General features: G+C 38.3%; 2 protein-coding genes across 3 annotated transcripts; both read left to right on the top strand.

The window, feature by feature from the left end:
• The first annotated feature begins 1921 nt into the window (after positions 1–1921).
• LOC137726600 (putative cyclic nucleotide-gated ion channel 8) lies at positions 1922–6348 on the top strand. The gene is made up of 8 exons (XM_068465537.2): positions 1922–2160; positions 2766–2893; positions 3265–3853; positions 3993–4202; positions 4327–4634; positions 4774–4885; positions 5055–5291; positions 5454–6348. Exons 2-8 carry the CDS (start codon positions 2835–2837, stop codon positions 6159–6161), a joined length of 2223 nt encoding a protein of 740 aa, XP_068321638.1. The 5' UTR covers positions 1922–2160; positions 2766–2834; the 3' UTR covers positions 6162–6348.
• A 1363-nt stretch (positions 6349–7711) lies between these two features.
• LOC137726064 (uncharacterized) lies at positions 7712–14498 on the top strand. Of its 2 annotated transcripts, XR_015963099.1 has the most exons (8): positions 7790–8252; positions 8799–9554; positions 10592–10947; positions 12470–12681; positions 12885–12983; positions 13101–13357; positions 13464–13642; positions 13938–14498. XR_015963099.1 is itself a non-coding variant. In XM_068464926.2 (7 exons), exons 1-7 carry the CDS (start codon positions 7994–7996, stop codon positions 13983–13985), a joined length of 2067 nt encoding a protein of 688 aa, XP_068321027.2. In that variant the 5' UTR covers positions 7712–7993; the 3' UTR covers positions 13986–14498. The 2 variants fall into 2 exon arrangements, 1 of the variants encoding a protein (XP_068321027.2); XM_068464926.2 differs by lacking the exon at positions 12885–12983 and having other exon boundaries at positions 7712–8252.
• Positions 14499–17201: the final 2703 nt, after the last annotated feature.

A 17201-nucleotide genomic window follows, 5' to 3' on the forward strand; every position in this document is an offset into this window, starting at 1 on the left:
AAAAAGAGATTACATAGGTTTAAATAAAATTTTCCTTTCATTAATTGGTATTGTTCACTGGCCTCCAACAAAAAGAGCACTTTTTTGAAAAGCGTAGAGTTGCTTCTGCTTTCAGTTGTTTCAGAACTATGATTTTGAAAGAAAAAAATAATTTTTTTTTTCATTTAACAAATATAATTAAGGACTCAACTTTTTTAAGAAGCTATTTTAAAAAAAATTAAGCAACCCAACCAGTGCTAAGGCCCTGTTTGTTATTGACTTTTTTTCCACTAAAAGCTGCTCATTGTAAAGTTAAGCAGTAAAAAAGTGTTCGGTAAAAATAAAAGCTTATTTTAAAAGTAATAGCCTCTAGACAATAGATTTTAAAAGTAACATGTAAGTTGTTTTTAAAAGATGATTTTCATAAAAATAGTGTTGAATTTTTAACGAATATTTTCAATTACTGTAATACTCTCATTAGTTTTCTAAAAATGATATTATTTATCCTTCTTTTTCCCTTAGAGAGTAAAGTGATTGTCACCACCTACTACTACAAACACTAACCTAACACCACCACATTAACACCACTGTTACCACCACCAAACAACCTCCACCATTGCGACAACAACCACAATCACCACCATTGGCGCTAATATCGCCCATAGAACCATTGTTTCATATGCACCCCAACCATCACACCCCATTGTTGGTACCACCACCATACCCCCCACCCCCCATGATTGTTGCAACTATCTTCACCACCACTGTCCCCGCCATTGCTCTCGTAGCCACCACCCCTACTACTATGTCCATTTTTTTATTATATATAATTATATCACTTACATTAATGTTTACCAAACTCTTTTACATTTTTTTTCATACTCACACCACTTTCAAAAATACATTTTATTAAATGTTCATCTACTTTACTTTACAACTGATTATTCTTAAAACACAATAACAGTTAAAATAAAAAATAAAAAATAAAAATAAAAAAACAAAAAATAAAAACAAAGCAGTCTCAAACTTGAGGGCATAAGGCCATCTCATCAATAAGATGGCTCAAGCTCCTTTTGATGGAGTTAACCAACGAGCTAATGAGACTTGCGAGTTAATACATAGTGACGTGTGTGGTCCGATGAGCATAGTTGCAAGAGGTGGCTATAGCTACTTCATCACCTGTACTGACAACATGTCAAGGTATGAATTTGTGTATCTTATGAAACACAATTTTGAAGCCTTTGAAAAGTTTAAAGAACTTAAAACCTAGGTGAAACTGCATACTGAAAAAAGTAGAGAGACTCTCAAATCAGATCGTGGAGGTGAATACTTAAGTGCTCACAACTTGCTTGAATATTGATCTATTTTTCTGTGTTCCTCCACTTATGTTTCGCATATGGAGTACTCGCTTAAATATTGGCCACTCAAAAAAACTTCTCCAATTGTCGAGGTCTTGCATTCCCCCATGTGAGAATGCAAATATCTCACTTTTTGCGAATAACGTGTATTCACAGTATAAATTTCATAATTAGAACCGTTGAACTTCTTAATGTTCATTTGAAGATCATCTTTACAAAAATCATTCATATAAGAGAAAGTCTAGTCCTCCAAATGTATGAAAGCAATCAACAGTGTGAGCACAAAGTAACATATTCATTATGAATTGTCCATTAAGTAGATACACTTGATTACTAAACGATCTCCGATTTGATTAATTTTCATAGAGATGGTCTTCAAATAAAGATTGAGAAATTGAACGGTTTCAAATATGAAGTTCATACGATGAAGATACGTTCTTCGCAAAAGGTGGGGAAACACAAGGTCTATTCTAAATCAAAATTGGAGATTACAATTCATTTTAAGAAAAGATTGAAAACTTAAATTGGCTATTTTTAGTTTTGATAGAAAGTAAAAATTAAAAACCAAATGGTAACCATGCTCCATGTTTTAGATTGTAACTTGTTTACATAACCGTTCTAACGGTCTAGCTCCCCCCCACCCTCCTCAATACCAGCCTTCCCTATCATATCATCCGTCCTTCTCTCTCTAAATTACCCACCTTCTTTCTCCTCCTCAAACCCTCATGTTTCCAACATCTTCCAAAACATTCATTATTATTATTTATTAATAATATTATTGGAGATTTAGAGATTACAGAATCAAAAGCTGGACATGATCCATGTAAGTTCATCCTTTTGTTACACATGCTTCTTCTTTCCTTCTTAATTCTGGTTTCAAACGTTAAATTATAGGGAAGAAAGTTGAATTTTTTTCTGTTAGGGGTGAATATTTTTACATTTTTAATTAATATATGTTTAGATGATATAGATCACCATGCAATCCTTAACAATGCCAAATACTCGGATCATAAATGGGGTACGTTACATTGAGCTCGTAATAGATAATTAGAAGATACAATTTATTATTTTCTTGCAAGCGGTGGATTGCTCTGGTCGTTAGGATTCTCATGTTCCCAACCCATTGCGTCACGAGATCAAACTATCCTCCCTAAAAGAAAGTATAAGAACCAATAATTGAATTAAACATGTAAATGACTACCATGATGTTATTTTAAGATCATGGATGAGTAACAGCATTGTATTCTTTCGATTTTTTTTTTCTCTGTTTTGATGAACAATGATCATCTCTATGCTCAAAACCCCGAATCTTGAGTGCAGTTTTTAAAGTTTTTTCTCCAATGTATACCACGGCAGCGTCGTACCTGATTGTTTTTATTGAGTATATTGTTGTACTGATTGAATTTTCTGCATTTCTTTGCCACCCAGTGACTTGATTTGGGGCATGCTGTGAATTCTCACATTCTCGTCTTGCATCTATGTAACGGCTGATACAAAATGTTCGATTGCACTCGCAAATCACAGTATATTGGTGGCCAAAAGGAGAAATTTGTACGGTATGCATTGTACATTATTCTTTGCCTTCTGCTTTCTGCTTTCCTTTTCTTTCTTCGGGAGGCTATAACTGTCGTTGACATATGGATCTTATCTGCGTCTTTCCAGTGGTTTGTAACCGAAAGCCTCAGAATGTATTTCTCATTCTTTTGTGCTGGATTTCTCTTAGCATGTGTACTTTTCAATAAGCCAAATGAATTCTAATTCATGTTCTTTGAAGATTTGAACTTGTAGTCCATGTCTTCTTTGATGAGTCAAACTGAGTTGCCGGTAAAACTTTAACGATGCAAAAGCATAGTTATGCAGTTTTCCGCAGAATTTTATGGTTATGAATTCTTGTTCTCTAGTATGACTTGGCATATGCTACTTGTAGGTTGGATGACTTGGGTTCTACGTATTCCATGAGTTCTGATACCGGTAAAATGAATAAATGTGGATTTAGTATAGAGTCATTCCCTTTTACTGGCGGAAAACCAAAGAGAGCACCATCACAATCATTCAGGTATGGAATTCAACAGGGAACAGATGGACTAAAGACATTTGGTAGATCATTAAGAACTGGCGTCACCCGTGCAGTGTTCCCAGAAGATCTTAAAGTGTCTGATAAAAAGATATTTGACCCCCAAGACAAATCCCTCCTGTTATGGAACAGGCTTTTCGTCATAACTTGCATCTTTGCAATATCCATTGACCCTTTGTTCTTCTATCTTCCAATCTTCGACAATGATGAGGATTGCCTCTCTATCGATCGAAGATTAGGAACGACAACTATAACTATACGGTCATTAGTAGATGCTTTCTACCTTATTCGCATGGCTTTACAGTTTCGTACAGCTTATATTGCTCCATCATCTCGGGTTTTCGGAAGAGGTGAACTTGTGATAGATCCTCCGCAGATAGCAAAGCGATATCTACACCGTTATTTCTTAGTTGACTTGGCTTCTGTGCTCCCCTTACCCCAGGTCTGCATGCAACATGCTCAATTTCTACCATTGACACCGCTACAAGGCGATAAATTCTTTACGCTAATATTCATAGCAATCAAATTTGGAATATAGAAACGATGGTTCTTGGATTTATCTTGTTTGCTCATGACTACAGATTGTGGTTTGGAGATTCTTGCATGGAAGAGAGTCAGAGGTTTTGGCTACAAAACAGGCATTGCTGTTTATTGTCTGGCTCCAGTTACTACCGAGATTTGTCCGCTTATTAGCTTTAAACTCAGACCTGAAAAGGAGTGCAGGTGCTTTTGCCGAAAGTGCTTGGGCCGGGGCTGCCTACTATTTGCTTTGGTTTATGCTTGCCGCTCAAGTAAGTGTTTTTATCTTCTCCTGCCTCCTCCATAGTTTCTGAATACTACCTTTAGCTGAAGTACCTTGTGGGAAGTATTACCATTCTATTGAATTGATTTGGTCACTCTTGGATAAATTTACAGGTCACCGGGGCTGCGTGGTACTTATTAGCTGTGGAGCGCTATGATGGATGCTGGCGGGGAGCATGTAGAAATAGTGGAAAATGTAGGATAGAATACCTGTACTGTGGCATCGATGCGAATGCCCCTGGATTCAAAGAATGGCAAAAAATCAGAGTGGATCTTCTAAAGAAAAGCTGCACCGCGGAAGGGGAAAATCCGCCATTTAATTTTGGAATCTTCGCAGAGGCTATATCTTCAGATGTCATTGCATCAGCCGAATTTATGTCCAAATTATTGTTCTGCTTGTGGTGGGGACTGAAAAATTTAAGGTGTGTAAGTGTAACTCGCTCATCAATGATCGTCTTGTTCAAAATTTGGTGAAACTTCTGTATTAAGTACGCTAATGTTCTGATTTGGGTTCTGAAAGTCTTAGTAATTTTCAGTACATTGTTCTTTGACTTTCTGCAGTACACTCGGCCAGGGGCTCGAAACTAGCACCTACCCTCTAGAGGTTCTATTCTCCATCGGGATAGGCATTTTCGGCCTCATCCTCTTTGCCCTTCTGATTGGAAATATCCAGGTGAGATGCAAATGAATCCTGTGAATGCTTTATGGATATATGTACGTGTTCCGAATTTTTAAGGCACAAATAACTGATACGTTGAGAGTTAGCAAACTGCAATTAGTTAGTTAGTGGCTTTATGTTCTTTGAACTGAGGCTAATTTGATGTTTAATGAAATATCAACAGACGTACCTTCAGTCTCTAACAATTCGCCTTGAGGAGATGAGGATTAAAAAGCGCGACTCTGAGCAGTGGATGCACCACCGCTGGCTTCCGCAAGAACTTAGGGAAAGGGTGCGGCGCTATGATCAATACAAGTGGTTGGAGACTCGGGGTGTGGATGAGGAGAACATTGTCCAGAGTCTTCCAAAAGATCTAAGAAGGGACATTAAACGTCATCTCTGCTTGAATTTGGTTAGAAGGGTAAGCATCCACTTTCACCTTTGTTATTGTTCGTTCTTAATTGTGAATGCCGCTATGTTATTGCAGATGTATGTTTACAAGGCATATGTTATCGTCTTCTTACATTTGCGCTATGTATTTTGAAGACGGTTAATTTCACATGGTCATGAGTGATTTATGCAGGTGCCTCTTTTCGCCAATATGGATGAGCGGTTACTTGACGCCATTTGTGAGCGTCTGAAACCAAGTTTATGCACGGATAATACCTACATTGTCCGGGAAGGGGATCCGGTTATTGAGATGCTGTTCATCATACGTGGTCGCCTAGAAAGTGTAACTACAGATGGCGGTAGAAGTGGATTTTTCAACAGCGGTGTACTGAAAGAAGGGGACTTTTGCGGAGAAGAGCTCCTAACATGGGCACTGGATCCTAAAGCTGGTTCTAACTTGCCATCATCAACTCGAACCGTGAAGGCTTTAACTGAGGTTGAGGCTTTTGCTTTAGAAGCAGAGGAGTTGAAATTTGTTGCCAGTCAGTTTCGGCACCTGCACAGCAGACAGGTTCAGTACACCTTCCGTTTCTACTCCCAGCAGTGGAGGACTTGGGCGGCGTGCTTTATCCAAGCCGCATGGCGCCACTACAGGAGAAAATTGGCGGAAAAACAGCGTAGAGAAGAGGAAGAAGGCTTTGACTACAGTGAAGGTGATGATGATGGTGGTGGTGGTGATTTTAAAGGCGGTTCTGGTACAAGCATGCTTCGTTCTGCCATCTATGCATCCCGGTTTGCAGCAAATGCTCTTCGTGGTCATAGGATCCGCAGTGGAAGGGAGCAGATATTGAAGCTGCAGAAGCCCACTGAACCCGATTTCTCTGCTTATGATGACAAGTAATCCCAGTCTCAATTGATGTTAAAAATCCGAGCTCGTTTTGGTAGCTTTGGCTGTATAAAATGTGTACCACTAGTCACTCATACACACAATTGCCATAGCATGATTTTGGTTGGTACTTCCTAGTCATTCAAAGGAATGTAAAACGTCTTGTTAAACAAATTGGAGATAAACGAAAGGAAAATCTTCATATCGTTTATGTTTCGAGCCAAGTTAGCTACACCGGCGTGCTCCCCCCGTTACCGCTTGGATACAAAAATAAAAGACCTTTATTACCTCAAAATTCTAAATAATATTTGGGCTAAAGAATTTATCTTACTAGTTACATTTTCTACACACTAGATTACCTATGTGGGTGAATCAATTCAACCAAAAATGAAATAAAATGATGGATTACAACCCATGCCTTGATTACATCTGAGAATTATCCGACTCAACTGCGTGTCCCAGGAATTGCAGCGAGCTTCCTCGTTCCTCTTGCAGTCCCAGGACCCTCAAAAGTTCTTCTTTTTGTCTAAACAGTACACAAATAATCAGCCTTTAGCATAACAAATCATGTCTAGCAACTAACAGAAAGTGACGGATGATTGATTGGAGCTTGAGACAGATATGTACTTCACCCAGAGTAAAGCCTGTTGCACTCTCTGCTACGCAAGCATGAGAACCATGGGCTGTAATATTCAGTTTGTCCATGCTATGGACATGACATTCAACTTACACGTGTATGATATATATTTAGATTGTCACAACTTTGAGATTACTCAGTAATGGTATGATTATACAGTTATATTCTCAGCTTGTCATTAATTCGAGACTACTTAGCAATGACATGATTATACAGCTCAACTTGTCATTACTTCGAGACTACTCAGTAATGACATGATTATACAATTATGCTCTCAACTTGTTATAACTTTGAAACTACTTAGTATTGACATGGTTATGTGGTTATACTCTCAGCTTGTGATGACTTAGAGACTACTTAGTAATGACATGGTTATACAGTTACACACCCAACTTGTTACTTGTCATTATTTCGAGATTACTCAGTAACGACATGATTATACAGTTATACTATCAACTTGTCATTACTTTAAGACTACTCAGTAATAATATGATTATACAGTTATACTCTCAACTTGTCATTACTTCGAAACTACTTAGTATTGACATGGTTGTATGGTTATACTCTCAGCTTGTGATGACTTAGAGACTACTCAGCAATGACATGGTTATACAGTTACACACCCAACTTGTCATTATTTCGAGATTACTCAGTAATGACATGATTATACAGTTATACTATCAACTTGTCATTACTTTTAAGACTACTCAGTAATGACATGATTATATAGTTACACTCTCAACTTATCATAATTCGAGATACTGAGTAATCACATGATTTTACATTTATACCCTCACATTGTCATTACTTTGAGACTACTCAGTAATAATAACATGATTATAACATCTAGCTTACACTAGCTATTGTATGCTATGCCCCCCATAAGTAACAGCTCACTATATGTATGTCCAAGCTTTTTAGTTACTATGACATGCTTAGATTTTCAAAAATATACGTAGAACTGTAAGTGTTTTTAAAACAGAGAGTTAAAACAGAGGGTTAATATGTGTTTTAATCACTCAAACATCGATCCATCGCTCGCTCGCTTCCTTCACACTCTTCCCGGATGTGTTTTTCTTTCTTTCAATATTCACAGATTAAACATTGAAAAATTTAAAAAAAAGAAAAAAAAAAAACAGAAAAAGTAGACTCATATGTAATTTGTGGGAGGACTCGAGCGCGAGAGAGGAGTGAGATTCACGATGCAAGAATGGCTCAGCAGAGGCAGTCAGGGCTGGAGCGGTTGGGATTACGCGGCCACGATCCCCACCATTCCAACGGCGGAGGACCACCAGATCACCTCGCCATAGGGATCCGCTCCGCTCCCCACAAGCCCCTTCGGACCCGCCGATCGGGTCGATCCGACAAGGGCCCACTTAGAATCTCCATTGGCGCCGTCCTCCTCCTCCTCCTCTTCCTAGTCCTCGTTACTCTCTTCGCCTACTATTACCTCTCCCGCAGCAATAGAGGTATGTATGTTTTGCTTCTCAATTTTCTTCAGTAACTTTCTGTTTGATTTCCGGGAAAATGTAGGAAAGGAAAAGGGAGTTAATTAGTTACTTGTCAATCTTATGCACTTTGAATGTCCGGTGGCGACTGCCTTGTTTGGCTGCTGAGAAAATATAGAAAGAAGGATCCCGTTTTACTTTACCTTCTTAGTTGATTTCACATTTCGGTTTTGGAGAGAACTAAGTGCTTCTGCAATGAAAGATCTGTGTTCTTGTTCATTTGAAGTTTCTGATTATAGAAGTATGCAGGTTTTAGCTAAGCATTGGGTCTTGTTTGTTACATAGAGATTGCGAAACATTCGGAGTATTTAATGTCTTTGCTTGATTATTGATGGGTATAGGAAAAGGATCAACCCGACTAATTGTTTGATTTCCTTCTCCATTGATGTTTAAGAAATGTTACAAAACGCTTTCACATTTTTGCTATAATTAATTCAACAGTATCTGGTTACGGAAGTATATGGATTCTAGCTTTGCATTAATGATTGCTTTCTTGTGTTGGTGCAGAAATAAATAGTTCTCATGCTGAGGAAGACGACTTAAAGAATGATCCTGACTTTCTTACAAATGTGACACGGACAGAGACTTCTAAGGTCCTTAGGTTTGGGAAGGGTTCGGTAGTTCATGGCCGAGATTCTAGGTATTGGGATAAAGATGATAGGAGAAGGGATGAAGATTACAACGGGGACGAGGTGAAGCATACTAGTGCAGGTGTTAGGGATGAATCCACATATAAGGATGATGTTCCTGTGAGTGTTAAAAGCAGCAAAAAGAAGTCCTCAAATGACGACTTAACTAAACGTTCCATTAGGAAAGGGGGATTGTACAACGAAGCTGGGCGCAATGAGTTGAAAGTTTATGAAGCAGAGTATGAGGCCTCTGTGAAGAATAGTCAACAGTATAGGGATGAAGATTTGGATAAGCAAAAGGATGTAATTCATGTTGATGACGAGTATGATGACGGGATCGATTTTTATGATGATACAAGACATCAGAATGATGACCATTTTGGTGAAGAAAAATCACATGATGAAGATAGTAGAGAGTCCCTTGATGTTCCTGATATCGAAATTCATGATCATAACGTTGCTGAGAAGGTTGATAAAGTCTTCGCCAGTCCATTTGAAAATGACTCTGCTCAGCACACTCGAAACCCGGATGAAGTTAACAGAAATTCCAGGCATGTCAGTGTAATTTCTGGTCAATCTTCAAGAAAGTCACGGTCCAGTACAAAAAGGAAAGCTAAGCGCCGCAAATCTTCCGGTAAATTATCTGTTTCTTCTTGTAAATTGGTGTGTGAGAACCATGTTGAATTACATTTATCTTTTCATTTATTGATATTGTATTCAGCTTGCATGAGTGAAATATATCTTGGCTTCTGCTTCTGGATCTTTAATTCATTTTCACATTTGATCTCGTGATCTCAGCATGCCATTGGTTATAAAGTAGAATTTTTATGAAACTCAGAGAAGGACTCCTTAGTACAGACAAAAGAGATAGTTCTTTTGCAAATCATAGAAGTGCTATAGAGTGCAGACAGAACAGAACAGTTAATTCTTTTCGCAACTAGATAACTGCATAATTTCAGTATATTGGTATAATGTGGAAGTGACTTTTCATCTGCTTCCCATACTGTATTTCCTTAATTTATTTCCATTACTTAGAAAGAAAAACAAAAAAAGGAAAAGGAAGCCGCGAGCACATAACTTCGACATGGTGATCGCTACAGTGTTCTCAAGTTGTCAGTAGTCCTATAAAATCATGACCATAGTGCTGAGTCCTTAAACTTCATTAACCTCAAAGGAACCTATCATGGTTTTGTTAATGAATTTTTACTGTTCTGTATCAAACATATTTTTGGCCTCAGATTTAGCATACCTTAAACTTATACCTATTGCCAGTCCTACATGCACTAGGAGGCACTGGGAAGAACTTGAGCTTGGTAATGATTGTTTGATGCTGCTCTTTATGTATAAGAACTGGTTCTGTGAAATCATGATATTTTCTTGAGCATCCTCTTGGAGTAACAAATTTCAGGTGTTTTATTTAAATTGAGATATTTCTATAGATTATTAGATCTAGAAATTGAGGTTGTGAGGAGTAAATGCTGTGAATAAGACCATGACTGGTTGGAAGAGCCATTATACTTGTTTTTTTCTTGCTTGGTTTTTTGAAAGATTGTTTTATGCATATAGTTGAATGCAACTTCATGACAGGAGTTGCCTTCAATCTAGCTGCTTTAGGGGATGCTCCTTATCGCTGATGTTGTGTTTTTGACATTTTATATTGAAATTCTTCAGGTTCCTCTTGTGTGATGAAGTTTTTAAACTCTACTGCACATCTTATAGAGCCTTTAGAAAGTCCAAAGTTTGCAAGATTCAGCTTGCAGTACACTGAAGTAGAGGACAAGCCTGAAGCAGATGAGCATTGGGAGCCGAGATTTGCAGGGCATCAGTCTTTGCAAGAACGGGAAAATTCCTTTTTGGCACATGATCAAAACATAAAGTGTGGCTTTGTTAAAGGTCCTAAAGGATCCCCAAGCACTGGATTTGACTTGGCAGAAGATGACACAAATTACATCACTACATGCCACATCGCTGTTATCTCTTGTATCTTTGGAAATTCAGATCACTTGAGGATACCTTATGGTAAAACGGTAAGGGGGTTCTCTTTAACGGGGGAACAATTTTCTACTGTTCTCTTAAAGATATGGCATGTGTTTTATATTCTCCGTATTATCTTCTTGTCAAGGAAAAAAAATGAAAATTAAAGCTTCATATCGTCTTTGTAAACCATTGTGCTTTTAACATACATTGACACAGGCGTAAATTGAAGTTTTATGCCATGACATGTTAAGTTGGATTGAATGAATGAAAACTAATTGGAATATGGACTATAACTCATATGTAAATGAAGTATGGAACTATAACTCGTTGGATTAACGGTATAAGTTATAAATTTTATACCATCTCATGACTTTTACACCATGTCACAACTTTTACAATAACTTTTACACCTGCCGATACTCTAAGTAACAATGTTTTGGCCCTTTTTCTTATTACATGGTTGTTGAACTCTCACCTGATAGAGCAAATTCCAGTGCATTTCTCATAAGAAAAAAAGGTCAAGTCCAAATTTCCAAGGCTTGTCTAGTTCCTATCATGAATGCTTTGTACCTTGATTTGAGTGGAACATGGACTCTTTTTGTTGAAAAAACCCCTTTCACTGGACCTTGTTCTTTGATGTAACCAACGGCAATAGACTAAACTAGCAAATATAGAAAACTTAGAAACACACAAGAATTATACTGGTTCGGCAGAACTTATGCCTACGTCCAGTTGTGATTTCCCTAGGTAGAGAAATCACCGCTTCTTTGATTAATAATAGAGATTACAGAACTTATGCAAACCCTAGAACTAATCTCAAACCTCTCTGCTGTTTGGCTGTTTTCTCTCTGCTGAAAATCAGCCTTGCCGCACCCTATTTATAGATATAGGGTTGGCTTACATGTCCTTTATAGATTATAATTCCTATTCTAAGTGGAATAGGAATTTAGACTTCCTTTCCAATTCCAAATAGACTTCTAGGATTTCTAATCTACATTGAATAAGGAAACTAAGATTCTTTCCTAGCCCTTTTAGGAGAAGAATTGTTGCACCCTTTCCCTAAAACAATCCTAAACAGAAAAGGACACATATTTGACGAGCCAAAAACTAACACTTTTATCATCTAATTCAGGCAGTTTAACCTTGCAACACTCTTTAAGTTGAAATTCAATGATGTACAATGTAGACCAACATATCAAATGTAACTTTGTGATTGAGCTTGCTTCAAATGTAACTTTGGGATTGAGCTTGCTCGGTAGGATTTTATTTCCTAATATTTCAGAATTGTGATTTTTCTTTTGTTCCATGTTCCAGTTAATTCATGCATTTGTTTAGATGCATCTTATGCTTGTTCTGGTCTTCTATAATGGACTTAGACTTATCCACTGGAAATTTCCGATCACAATGCAATTTTTAGTTTATTAATGTTCTGTTTTATCCTTTTTGGGTTTCAAAAAAAGGAAAATTCTTTGATTTAGACATGAAGTTGCAATAACTGCCATAGCCAATAAAGGGAAAAGAAAAACAGAATAAACAAGAACGGCGACTCAAGTGAAACTCTCTTGATTTCAGGTCTCTCGTTTGTCAAGGAAGAATGTGTGCTTTGTTATGTTTATTGATGAAGTTACTTTGCAAACCCTGATTGCTGAAGGGAAAACACCAGATAGGATGGGTTTTATTGGTTTATGGAGGATTGTGGTGGTGAAGAACCTACCATACACTGATATGCGGCGAGTGGGGAAAATACCCAAACTTTTGCCTCATCGGCTTTTTCCTTCTGCGAGGTGAGAATTTGACTAGTAATATGGATTGTCATCTTCTAGGTGGTTAATCATACTTAGCAGTTACCTTTAAAGGTTGTAACACCGATGCTAACTTGTGTGTGTATGCATGTTAGTTGTATAGATTAGATTGTGCATGTGTGTCTATGTGTCCATGAGAGTTATGAAAATCAGTTATTAAACTTGAATCACTACTCAAATTTCAGGTATCAGTCATTAAATCTTACCAAAAAATGATATGCATCTTTAAGAACATTAGGAGGTGTGAGATTAAGCTAGCAATTGAGGACCACTGTACAAAGAATGTAAGCAACTGCATATTACTACAATAGAACTAGTGCTTTTGTATGCTTTGCTCGTTGGATTTGTTTATTTGGTGCTTTTCCTTGGCTCTTGTCTAAAACCCTTACATAAATTTTCAGGTATTCAATCTGGTTGGACAGTAAATTGCGCCTCCAACTTGACCCCTTACTCATATTGGAATACTTTTTGTGGCGAAAAGGTTATGAGTATGCAATTTCCAATCACTACGACCGACACTGTGTATGGGAAGAGGTTGCACAGAATAAGAGATTGAATAAGTATAACCATACCGTCATCGATCAACAATTTGCCTACTACCAAGCTGATGGCCTAACAAAATTTAATGCCTTGGATCCCAACAGGCTTCTTCCCAGCAGTATGATTTGTTCAATGAGAAAAAGAGCGCTTTCATTAAAATATTTTGACTGCAATGCATTTTCTTTTACCAATCCATGACATAATTTGTTTAATCACATCTGCAGATGTACCAGAAGGGTCTTTTATCATCCGGGCACACACTCCAATGTCAAACTTGTTTTCCTGTCTATGGTTCAATGAGGTTGAGCGGTTTACCCCTCGTGATCAGCTAAGTTTTGCATATACATACCAGAAGTTAAGAAGGATGAATCCGGAAAAACCTCTCCATCTTAATATGTTCAAGGTAAAAATTTACGCAGATTATTGGTTATAGCCAAACTGAATGTAAACTGCGCGAATAATTTGGATTTGATTCAACAACTGTAAGAATTACCTCTCCTCAACACAACCAACATGAGTGAATAAATGAATAGTAAGAATAACAATACTTGGATGCCTTATGGATAAGGACTAAAAAGTTATTCTTCTTACAAGCTTAGGCGGGTAAATCCCAGTGCACGAGTCAACCTTGCAAGGAGGAATACTCCTTGTGCATAAAAAGCCAAAAGCATTTTAATCTGATTCTGTCAATGTTGCAGGATTGCGAGAGGAGAGCCATAGCTAAGTTGTTTCGCCACAGGTCATAAGAGAAGCAGAGTATTCGGAAAAAAAGCAACGGAGTAGAACTTCTTTGGCTTTTCTGAAACCTGCTTTATACGAATGGTGTTTGGCCACACTCTTCACTGTGTAGAAGTGCCGACTGACTACATGGTACACGGAAATTTTGCACTTTTAATGTGAGAAGACTATAACGATGAACTTTTCTTTTTTCCAGAGAGTTCTTGCGGGGGTGAAGTTAGCATTTCTGCGGTCGCTTTTACTGCTGAGCGGGCTCTTTAGAAAAGATACGTAACGCTTCTTGGTTGTTATTCCTCCCATTTTTTCATTCGTTGCTCCATATCTGGATTCGGAGGCAAGTAGCAATACGCTTATGGCAACTGACACTGTATCCAAATCATAGGTCCATTCATGTATTTTACACCAAATGGATGTTTTGCTGTTATATTGTTTCTGTAATTGCTTATTCAAAAGCATGTACTATATGCATATGTATATTCTTTTAGGCAAATACAATTTGACCGATTATTCATTTCCCTGAATTGACCTTGTTGAGCCATTTTGCCCTCACATTTTACTTCATTAAAGAGAGACTGGAAGAGATTACAAAGTTGGAAAGGGTTAAGGGATTTGGATCCTCTCCTGAGCCCAAAGAGAGGATCCTCCTGACCAAGAAGTGTGGGCCGTTGGATTTTTATCTAACGGTTATAATTATTATAACTTTAAAGGGATCCTCTATTTGTTATAGTCATTAGATGAAAATCCAACGGACCACACTTCTTGGTCAAGAGGATCCTCTCCTTGGGCTCAGGAGAGGATCCAAATCTGGGGTTAAGCTCTTGAGCGCTGCGGGCATGGAATTGCTTGTGAAAGTAATTTCGTGCTTGCTAAATATTTCTTTTGTGATGTTCTCAACAAGATGGTTGCTTCCCCTCCTATCATCCTTTCCAATTTTCTCTCCAAAACCACCCAACTCTAATCTGCTGTTTGTCAAAGATCTGTTTGGTTGAGGAAAGCTTGTGCTGATTCCTTTTTTCTGGTGAACTGGAACTATTTTGTACTACTGCTGTTATTATCAAAGAAACTATCGTTCTTTTTTTTTTTCTAAAAAAAAAAATAAGGATTTTAAAGCTTTGCAGCCTGCCTTTTTTCAAATTATTTTGCAATTCTGCATCTCTGCACTTGTATTTATATTTTAAGCTCTGCCATATTGCATGTAGTATCGATTTCCCTTAAGAAAACTTCTTTCCAAAACACTTCAGCAACTCGCTCAAACTTGCCCGACTGGCAAGAAAGTTTGTCCGAATAGGAATAAACTTGCATGATCTCTTGTACTTCGTATTGCTTTCAAGATTATTACTTTGTTGAAGGAAATTTGATATGTATAACGTCATTTCCTTCATGTCCCTTCATTTCCATATAGCCTGTCATGCATTTATGTGATTATAATATATGAGAATTATAAACTGTCCAATCAATTTGTGGTTATCATTTGGCATATATAAAGAAAATATTTCAAGTCCTTTACAAAATAAGGCATGGAAAAGAACATAACTAGAAGCTCCGTTTATTTCTCGTGCAAACTTACATTCCAATAAACAACATTATTCAACTTTTCTGTTAGTATTAGCCAACAGTGGCACACCTGATACAACAAATGGCTCATTTTAAAGAGTTTGATGCATTTTAAACTGACAAGAGTTTCAAACACTCGCAGGGGGAATTGTGCCCACCAACAAATCACAAGGTATATATGCAGATTGACTATATGTACGCTTGGAAGAATTAATATTGCATCTTGGTTTGTAGTCGAAAGTTCTTTGTTTTTATATTTTTAAATGAATGGAACATCGGTTGTGATGATAAATTTTTGAAAAGACATAGCGATCACTTTTTAATTATTGGAAAGGTTGTGCTTAAAAAAGTGACCTCATGCTTACGTGGGAGAATGTTAGAATGTGAGCATGAGACTGGAAAGTTAGAGCTTGTTGTTACAGTCCAATTTGAATAAGAACGGCTTACTAGAAAAGGGGCTAATCCTTATTGGGTTTGGCAAGAATTGTATAGTTGTATAGTGGTCTTTGCTCTCACAAAATATACTAGGGGTGGGCACACACCGGGTTGGGCCCAAATCTACAAGAATTGGACCCTACCCATTGTAAACAGTGAGGAGGCGGGTCGAGCCGGTGATGGGATTTATGAGTCAAGAATCGAACCTAACCCGACACATTTGAAACTGGCTGTTACGGGTCCAATTTCACATTTTTCTTTTGGTCAGGGACGACCTTGTTGAGATCGTATTCCTCAGCACACAGAAGGGGATTGATCGTGGGAGAACGCGCATCCATATCCTGATCGAGCTCTCTCCTTTGTCCCTATCTCTCTTGCTCATCTCTCCCAATCCTAAATCAAGGTCTCTGTTTCTCCACTCTGGTCGACGACGATGGCGTGAGGCTCCAATCTGACTTAGATCGACGATGGCAGAAGGCTCCATCCATATCGGTTCAACATAGATCTCGAAGCAATCGACGCAATTGATTCGACGGTGGGAGGGAGGAGAGAACGAGGAATGAGCTGTGCCGTTGAGGAGGAGATAACGCCTAAACCAGAGATCTCAATGCTAGTGATGGGGTGGTGGTTGTCGCTGCGGCGGCGATGGGTTGACGATGGATCTGTCTTCTGGGCTTTCGGTGATATCGTTGAGGGAAACAGAGAGGAGTGGGAAAGATGAGATGAGTGTCGGTACTGTGGGATTCGGGAGGGAGGGAGACTGGGAGGAGACTCGCTACGGTGGTTATGTTCTGGGTGGTGAAGAAGATGATTGACGAAGAGTGGGGGAGCAAGGGAGGGGATGCAATAAAGAGTGGAGTCTGTAACCAGAGAGACTCGGGTTTGATTGAGACCTAGGGTAAAAACTAACGGATAAGGTTGGATGTATATTACTCTTCAAATCTCGTCTGTCCATTACAATTACTAACGGGCCGGTCCGGGGTCCCCTTTTTTTATATATGGACTTGGCCCGCCCCTAAAATGGTATCGCCCCGCCCCGTTTTTCCTCTTAAAAAATTAGAACCGATCCATACCCGTCGTGACCAGCAGTTCCTACATCCGTTTGCCCACCCTTAGAATATACACTCTTTTCTGAACTGAAAACCCATTGTTAATTTGAGCATTTGAGATTCTGATAGAGAGGAGAATGTCTCTGTGAAGACGGGGCTTCTTGGCTTCTTTATTAGCTTGAAGAA

Source organism: Pyrus communis, chromosome 5 (genome assembly GCF_041283825.1).
Source record: "Pyrus communis isolate YQ-2024b chromosome 5, ASM4128382v1, whole genome shotgun sequence".
In the NCBI taxonomy this organism is placed as follows: Eukaryota; Viridiplantae; Streptophyta; class Magnoliopsida; order Rosales; family Rosaceae; genus Pyrus; species Pyrus communis.